This window comes from Oncorhynchus gorbuscha, linkage group LG22, assembly GCF_021184085.1.
Source record: "Oncorhynchus gorbuscha isolate QuinsamMale2020 ecotype Even-year linkage group LG22, OgorEven_v1.0, whole genome shotgun sequence".
Lineage (NCBI taxonomy): Eukaryota > Metazoa > Chordata > Actinopteri > Salmoniformes > Salmonidae > Oncorhynchus > Oncorhynchus gorbuscha.
Window position 1 is genome coordinate 25,630,425 of NC_060194.1, and position 9,708 is coordinate 25,640,132.

The 9,708-nt window shown below is 41.4% G+C and overlaps 1 protein-coding gene across 1 annotated transcript; it reads left to right on the top strand.

The window, feature by feature from the left end:
• Nucleotides 1-871: 871 nt before the first annotated feature.
• On the top strand, nt 872-9,478 carry LOC124010110 (proteasome subunit alpha type-7-like). The gene is made up of 7 exons (XM_046322465.1): nt 872-1,066; nt 6,481-6,607; nt 6,687-6,811; nt 8,102-8,224; nt 8,485-8,604; nt 8,900-8,962; nt 9,055-9,478. The coding sequence occupies exons 1-7, from the start codon at nt 965-967 to the stop codon at nt 9,148-9,150; spliced, it is 756 nt and encodes a 251-aa protein (XP_046178421.1). The 5' UTR covers nt 872-964; the 3' UTR covers nt 9,151-9,478.
• The last annotated feature ends 230 nt before the right edge of the window (nt 9,479-9,708 follow it).

Genomic DNA, 9,708 nt, shown 5'->3' on the forward strand with positions numbered 1-9,708 from the left:
TAAGGTACTGCATCCCATTGCTAGAGGTGTCACTACAGACCCTGGTTCGATTCCAGTCTGAAACACAACCAGCTGTGATTTTTTATTTTATTTGGGTGGTGCACAATAGGCCCAGTGTTATCTGGGTTAGGGTTTGGCTGGGGTAGGCTGTCATTGTAAGTACGATTTTTTTCTTAACTTACTTGCCTAATTAAATAAAGGATAAATTACTAATACTACAACAACAAAATTATCAATACAAATTTTCTAAGCTTTGCAATGCTGCGAAAAACAGTTGTACTGCACTAGAGTGCAAAAGCATATCGATATTCCCAGTTCAGTATGTCTTTGCAAGTCAAATATTATTTTGAAAAATAATATTACACGATCACGCTACCAGCATAATATCCAGCTGCTATGAGAAAACGAATAGAATAGGACGCTATTCTGGAACGTATTAGCTAGTCCATTAGAGGGGTGAACGAAAATGTCATTAATATATTTATCTTCGTGAGATATTAAAACATTAATTGAAGTAATAACTGAAATATAGAAACAATACCAACATGTCAATACATTGTATCATTGTTTAGTGGGGTGCAATTAAGACATATAAAAACAAAACAATATGTTCAAACCATTTCTCGTATTGGAATAATCCAAACTCAACCCCAGGGGATTGGAAAATACAATGCTCCGGAAAGGAACCAAACAGCGCTGGAAACGTCTGTATCATCCCCTTACAATGGTTCCGAACCACACTTATGAAATATTTTCGAGTTATGGAGAGTGAAATAAAAAGTTGCACTTGGATAACTTTGAAATGGTGGGTATTTTCTTAGGGAAATGCTCAAAATTGAACTCGTCCAAGTTCAGAGTTCAAGCGCATGCGCTCTGTGAGTGTACACACAAAAACTGACTAGGAAACATTCACAAGCTGAGTAGCTACACACATTTCACTGCATTTGTTTCTAGCAACTACATAATGGCAGCAAGATATGACAGGGCGATCACTGTATTTTCTCCTGACGGTCACCTTTTTCAGGTGGAATATGCGCAAGAGGCTGTGAAGAAAGGCTCCACCGCTGTAAGTTTATGAAGCTGATAAGCAGCTGTTAGCTATGTCATTTAGCTAACTAGATAACTTTTAGTGACTTGGCTGAATGAGAAAATGGATGGTTTCCACTTGTAACCACAGCCACAAAGTCAAATTGGCTATATTACATATAAACATTTAAAAAAAGTGCCTTTTAACCATCATTTAAGGTTAGCAGTGTGGGTGAGGTTAGTTAGGTTTCAAATCAGATTTTAAGCAGGGGTGGGCAAACTTTGCTCGAGGGCAACATCGGGACTTTGAAATTCAAAGGAGGGCCAGTTATATCTAACAATCAGTGGCGATTTTAGCATGGAAATCTTTGTGGGGCCCAAAAAGGAAGGGGATGCATGCCAGCAAAGCCACGACACGACACAACACTAAACAATACATTAATTGCACTTTAACGGTGACAAACGGTGCCCACAAACTGTTAAGGCCTACATAAAGCTGTCCCAACAGCAGTCCCAACACCTTACCACTACTACACCTGGCTATCAGCAGAGGCTTATCTGGCAGTGGAACAGTTAATTCAGCCTCATTTACTGCCTTTAAAAAATCATAGCTGATATGGCTGACTTTCTTAAACAAATGTGCTTTCTAATGTAAATTAAGATGTACAAACTATGGCATAAGGGGACAACAAGTGGATAAGAGGCAATCTGTAATTTCGATTGAGACATTAATGAGCGAGCTAGGATGGAGGTAGTCTAACTATTTGTTTAGCACTTTTGAAATGTACAGCAACAGAATTCAGAACAAGGGCTGTTCTTAGTGTTCTCCCTGTACACCAAGTCAGCGTAGGATAAATAAAGGGAGCTTGTAAATTAGGGATGCACGATATATCGGTATCGGACGATATCAGCTAAAAATGGCGACATCGGCTGATGTCTAGTTTAATGCTGATGTGCAAAACTGATGTCAAAGCTGACGTGCATACCTATATAATGTAGGTGCATGATGTAATGACGCCACGTAAAATGTAGCGTGAGACTTGCAACACAGCATTCCTAGTCTACAATGTCTGCTGTGTGAATCGAGCAGTCATTTGAAAGAGGAAGAACATTTCAGCAAGACAACTCAAAGGCGAAATCCATTAACGCCAAGATAATGGAATTCATTGCCCTTGACAATCAACCGTTCTCTGTCGTGGGTGATGTTGGCTTTCACCGAATGGTCGTGCACCGGTACACACTAAGTATGCACTATTTTTCAGATGTTGCCTACCGGAGTTACACATTAATAGCATCACTGCTATTAGCTTCATGATTGAAATTTGGACTAGCAATATCAGCCCCGTGAGCATGCTGAGTCTGACAACACAGTTGGTCGTCAAGGATTTCGTACTGAGAAAAGTCGTTTTGCATGCTCATGAATGTGGCTGTCATACCGCTGCTTCCATTTCAATGGCATTTGAGCACATGTTTGAAACTTGGAAACATGAACATGCTAGCTCTATTCGAACAACTGACTCAAGAAATAAGCTCATCAACTGCGCCGGCAGCAGAAGTGATACCCTCTGTCATGGCATTGAAACGCCTGCTCAACAAAACTGCCCGACACAGGCTGTGAATAAGCGATTCGGTGGCATTCTCTCTTTACTGTGTCGCCACCATGCTCGATGCTATGTACAAGGACCACTACTTTGATGCAGACAAGAAACAGGGTTTACTTGAAATATTACATAAGCAGCTAAACAAGATGGAAATGAACACAGTGACCGCACCGAAGAAGAGGCCACGGACAGACAGAGCTGAAGCATCACTGCTTGACATGTATGATGAAATCAAATTTTATTAGTCACATGCAACACCTTACAGTGAAGCTGTTCAGAAGCGACTTGGCACAGCGCGATAGCAGAGAGAACAGTCTATGACTAGGGTGGCTGGAGTCTGACAATTTTTAGGGCCTTCCTCTGACACCGCCTTGTATAGAGGTCATGGATGGCAGGAAGCGTGGCCCCAGTGATGTACTGGGCCGTACGCACTACCCTCTAGTGCCTTTCGGTTGGAGGCCGAGCAGTGGCCATACCAGGCAGTGATGCAACCAGTCAGGATGCTCTCGATGGTGCAGCTGTAAAACCTTTTTGAGGTTCTGCAGACCCATGCCAAATCTTTTAAGTCTCCTGAAGGGGAATAGGTTTTGCCATGCCCTTTTCATGGCTGTCTTGTTGTGCTTGGACCATTTTAGTTTGTTGGTGATGTGGACACCAAGGAACTTGAAGCTCTCAACCTGCTATACTACAGCCCTGTCGATGAGAATGGGGGGTGTGCTCAGTTCTCTTTTTTTTGGTCCTTTTTTTGGTCCTTTGTCTTGAACATGTTGGGGTAGAGGTTGTCCTGGCACCACACAGCCAGGTCTCTGACCTCCTCCCTATAGACTCATCATTGTTTGTGATCAGGCCTATCACTGTTGTGTCATCGGCAAACTCAATGATGGTTTTGGAGTCTTCCCTGGTCGTGCAGTCATGAGTGAACAGGGAGTACACGGGGACTGAGCACACACCCCTGAGGGGTCCCTGTGTTGAGGATCAGCGCTGCGGATGTGTTGTTACTTACCCTAACCACCTGGGGGCGGCCCTTCAGGAAGTCCAGGATCCAGTTGCAGAGGGAGGTGTTTAGTCCCAGGTTCCTTAGCTTATTGATGAGCTTTGATGGCACTATGGTGTTGACCGCTGAGCTGTAGTCAATGAATAGCATTCTCACAAGTGTTCCTTTTATCCAGGTGGGAAAGAGCAGTGTGGAGTGCAATAGAGATGGCATCATCTGTGGATCTGTTAGGGCGGTATGAAAATTGGAGTGGGTCTTTGGTTTCTGGGATAATGGTGTTGATGTAAGCCATGACCAGCCTTTCAAAGCTCTTCATGGCTACGGATGTGAGTGCTACTGGTCTGTAGTCATTTGGGGAGGTTACCTTCGCTTTCTTGGGCACAGGAACTATGGTGGTCTGCTTCAAACATGTTGGTATTAGACTCGGACAGGGAGAGGCTGAAATTGTCAGTGAAGACACTTGCCAGTTAGTCAGCGCATGCTCACAGTACACGTCCTGGTAATCAGTCTGGCCCTGCAGCCTTGTGAATGTTGACATGTTTAACTTCTTGGTGACAGGGGGCAGTATTTTCACGTCCTGATGAAATGCATGCCCAAATTCAACTGACTGCTACTCATCCCCAGAAGATGAGAGATGCATATTATTAGTAGATTTGGATAGAAAACACTCTGAAGTTTGTAAAACTGTTTGAATCATGTCTGAGTGTAACAGAACTTATTTAGCGGGCAACCCGAGGACAAACCATTCAGATTTTTTTTTTAGGTCACTCTCTTTTCAATGGGGTTTCATTTGAAAGGCCAGGGGCCTTTCTTGCAGTTCCTATTGCTTCCATTATATGTCAAGTCTTTAGAAATTGGTTGAGGTTATTCCTTTGTGTAATGAAGTACGGCCATCTTGAACGAGGGTCACTTAAAGTGTACTGTTAGATAGAGGCCGCGTGACCAGAAAGCTAGCTACAGTTTTTTTTCTTCCTGTATTGAACACAGTCTTCAATTTGATTGATTATTTACGTTAAAAAATACCTGAAGTTGTATTACAAAAGTAGTTTGAAATGTTTTGGCAAAGTTTACAGGTAACTTTTGAGATATTTTGTAGTCACGCTGCGCAAGTTGGATCAAATGCGCCAAATAAATGGACATTTTGGATGTACATCGACGGAATTAATCGAACAAAAGGACCATTTGTGATGTTTATGGGACATATTGGAGTGCCAACAAAAGACGCTCGTCAAAGGTAAGGAATTAATTATATTTTTATTTCTGCGTTTTGTCGCGCCTGCAGGATTGAAATATGGTTTCTCTCTTTGTTTTCGGAGGTGCTGAGGTGCTATCCTCAGATAATAACATTGTTTGCTTTTGCCGAAAAGCCTTTTTGAAATCTGACATGTTGGCTGGATTCACAACAAGTGTAGCTTTAATTTGCTATCTTGCATGTGATTTAATGAAAGTTTGATTTTTATAGTAATTTTTTTGAATTTGGCGCTCTGAATTTTTCCTGGCTTTTGACCACATCCCAGAGAGGATAAAGGCATCAGCCAGTGTAGTACAACTCTATCTTAGTCCTGTATTGATGTTTTGCCTGTTTGCTGATTTTGGTGATTTTGGGGTTCAAAATGTTGGTTCCAACCACCATGTCTTTGTGAAACGCAGAGTAGGTGATCTCTGCATGTGTGGTTCCCACGGTGAAGCATGGAGGAGGTGGTGTGATGGTGTGGTGATGCTTTGCTGGTGACACTGTCTGTGATTTTATTTAGAATTCAAGGCACTCTTAACCAGCATGGCTACCACAGCATTCTACAGCGATATGTCATCCCATCTGGTTTGAGCTTAGTGGGACTATCATTCGGTTTTCAATAGGACAATGATCCAACACACCTCCAGATGTGTAAGGGCTATTTGACTAAGGAGAGTGATGTAGTGCTACATCAGATGACCTGGCCTCCACAATCATCTGACCTTAACCCAATTGAGATGGTTTTGGAGGAGTTGGACCGCAGAGTGAAGGAAAAGCAGCCAACAAGTGCTTAGCTTATCAGTCCCCCGGGGTGAAATGAGCACTGCATACAGTAGATGTGTGGTGCTCAAAATACTTCCTATTCCAATTCACTCTCTTCAACCGGACAAACCGTGCCCGCTTCAAAGCTTGCGTCTCGTTTTTTGGCAACAAATTAGTCGTTATCTCTTACCTGTGGGTTTTACTGCACTGGCTACAAATGATGGAAAACAACTACACCGCTCACTTGACTACCACTACCAAATGCACAGGAGAACAGGCCTTGCAGTTTTTCACAGGAATTCGTTTTTCTTCATGGATGTACATAGTAGCTCACCAGCACCAACACTTGGTTTGGAATTAAATTACATGCTAGCATGGCAAGTAGCTAATGTTAGCCAGCTGGAACTAGTATCGGGTCTCCAGATGATGTTGAGAAATAGTGCATTGTGGGTAGTTATCTGGAAATAAGTTAATAAATATGTAAAAATGCTAAAACCATTGTTTGTAGTTATAGGTAGTGAGATCGTGACTACAACTAAGTCTTTGACACACTGTTACTTTGAGTAAAAACTCATGCTTCCTACCTTTGAAGAGATGGTCAAAATGGGTGGGTTTATGACTCTGGCTGTGGTAACTAGTGACTTCCCAAATTTATAGCTAGCTTACTCAGTTAACTAGCTAGTAGTTGCTAGTAAATTATCATGTTCTATTATTTAATGCTGTTATCTGGAATACTTTTACTTGCATAATTTGTGTGATTACTAAGCTAGCAAGTTAGATTTGCTAACTGTCACAGCGCATGTGCTGTTTGTTTAAATAGCTAGCTGACTGTTTCATTTCCCCATTCATTCCTCTAACATTAGGTGGGCATCAGGGGCAAAGACATTGTTGTCCTTGGCGTTGAGAAGAAGTCAGTGGCCAAGCTGCAGGAGGAAAGAACAGTCCGCAAAATATGCACCCTAGACGACCATGTCTGCATGGCATTTGCAGGTACCTATAAACTTCATTAATATGCTTGAAATTGAAACCTGCTGGAAGCTTTGGTCTTATTTAACCAGCTGTCTGTCAGGCCTGACCGCAGATGCCCGCATCGTGATCAACAGAGCTCGTGTGGAGTGCCAGAGTCACCGGCTCACTGTGGAGGACCCAGTGACCGTGGAGTACATCACACGACACATAGCCACCCTGAAACAGGTAGGATAGCCTACATCGCCATACTTAAACCGGTAGTCGCCGTTCCTCGAACTAAGAACAAACAGCCCCTAACGGCTTGAGTACCACAGAATGAGTCATAATACACACATCTAAAGGTCAAACAAGGAAATGGTTCCAATTGCTCTTTCACCATAAAACGTTCGCCATAGAGAATTTTAGGAACACTAGGCTTATCCTGGCGTGACATTTTGATAACCATGTAAGTGTATTTACGACAGTGAATTTTAGCCATATATTTGCCTGTATTTACCCCCCCCCGTTAACGTGGCTATCATGAAGAACTACAAATGCCATGATGATCTGGATGAGACTGCCGAATCGAGGCAAAAGTTAATCCAGGGATTATTACCAATTAGGCAGGTAGCCTAGTGATTAGAGCGTTGGACCAGTAACTGAAAGGTTGCAAGATCGAATCCCCGAGCTGACTATGTAAAAATCTGTCGTTCTGCCCCTTAACTGACTTGCCTAGTTAAATATAGGTAAAATAAAAAATGTAATATCTAAATTGGCTATGTTTCTTTAGATGGACAATTCTGTCAACTGTCCTGTGCAAGTTTTAAATTGACACAACCTTTTTAGGAAAGGTATCATCTAGTGATGATGTACATGAGCTTGCAACGATTTGTAGTCTTACATGAGTTCTACTTTGATGCTTAAAAGCATTTTCAAATCTGAGAGTAAATAGAGCTGAGTATCTTTAAGTCACCTTGTCTGAGCGAGATTTACATGGTTATCAAAACTCAAGCCAGGGTAAGCCTACATGAAATACAGCCCTTATTGTAATAAGTGTTTCTAAAATTCTCTGGGGAAGCATTTATGGTGGACAAACGATTGGAACCGTTTCCCTTTTTACTGCTAGGTTTTATGGGTATTATAACACCCACTATTGCCATCCATGAGACACAGACATCACTCAACAATTGGACAGACTTCACTTAAACAGGAAGTCACAGCCCTCCGTAAATCTTTCTCTCGAGATAGCACCCCCCCAACCCAAAGAAAGCCATGTATGTGTGCCAGAGAACAGTAGCTTGTGTGGGACTTGTATTTTGATTTGGTGAAGCAAGGAGGAAGTGAAAAATACCTTTGTGGATATTTTTTCCAATTACTAACACCATAAAAACAATTGTGACATGACTTTAGATTTTCTGTGATGAGTTAATGCGCAACAATCCTATCTAAGAGTGAGTTCATATGATGCTTGACTGAATGGTCTTTTGAAGGTCAGTTTTGTGTTCATAACCGGTTTTTGACATTTTAATTCTCTAGCGCTACACTCAGAGCAATGGACGTAGACCGTTTGGCATCTCTGCCTTGATCGTGGGTTTTGACTGTGATGGGACCCCCAGGCTCTATCAGACTGACCCCTCTGGAACTTACCACGCATGGAAGGTCAGCCAATCCACAAAGATTGCTTACCTTTCTCCACAGCCAAATATGTTAAACTTTCTTCACAGCTATAGTGTCTATAACTAGTGTGCCTGAAGTGTATCATTACAAAAATGTGATAATTTCGTATCCTAAATGTTCAGGTCTGTTTTTTAAATCCACATTAGTAGGAGAAAATATTTTCCTGTTGATGTGTATTTAAAATGTTTTACTTTAGTTTAAAAATGCTGAGCTACGGATTTGTTTCCTATGCCTTTGTTCAGGCAAATGCGATTGGCCGTAGTGCTAAGACGGTAAGGGAGTTCCTGGAGAAGAACTACACAGATGAAGCCATCGCCACTGACAATGAGTCGATAAAGCTGGCCATCAAAGCCTTGCTTGAGGTGAGGTCAAATTCTCTCTTTTATGGTCGTAAATACCAAACTGACCCCTAACCCCTACTTCTTAGGCACTTCTTTATCTGAGGCAATTGAATTGGTCTATTCACTATGGCAAAAATGCCACTTAGCCAATTAGAGGGCAAGATAGAGCTATACAATTAGCATATCATTTATACCTACAATAATTCTGGATATTACAAACATTTAGGGGAAAGGGGACAATTTGCAATTCAGCATAGGTTTGCACCTGATCCATCATGCATATTTTTATGTGTACACCTTTGAACTATGTCCCCAGGTGGTTCAGTCTGGTGGGAAGAACATTGAACTTGCTGTAATTAGAAGAAACCAGCCACTGAAGGTAAGGGTCTTGGTCTCATGTACTAGTATTTACTGCTTTGCAAATATATTTGTCTATGGGCTAATTGCTGTATTTTTTTTTACTTTATGTAGTTATTGGAGTCCAAAGAAATTGAGACTCTGGTGACTGAGATAGAGAAAGAGAAGGAAGATGAGGCAGAGAAGAAAAAACAGAAGAAGTCTACTTGAAGTCATAATAAAACTCTGGCTTTCATTTAGCACTTGCTTAAAGGCAGCATATTTGGTCTAACATCAAAATGTGTTTACAAGCCCAAAACAGCTTTCATGTCACACGCTAAGGGCAGAATCTTAACTTCATGTAGGTTGAATTAGTCACATCTCACATTGCCATCAATGCATTGTTTATGTGGAAATATAAGTCAAATGTATGGATCTCAAGTTAGGATTCAGACCTACAATGAGGTCTCCCCTCTGCCAACTTAAGGTATGTTGTTGAACTTCTTTGAAGTGAATGTTATTGGATCAAAATGGTTAATAAAGTCAACTTGTTCATGTACCATCTCTGTTTTTATTCACAAGATGCCCTATTACTGACTTCTATTGCATTATGGTGTCAGTGTTATGTTCTTTAGATTCATTGTTGTTTTTGTGAGGTGCTGGTGCTAAAATATTCATTTTCTGCAGGCAGAAATCGAGCACCTTATCACAAAAAAAATATAAGTAATATATATATATCACAAACATACAAGTATCCTTGTTTTTGAAAGAAAAGCTTTTTTTTGTCCC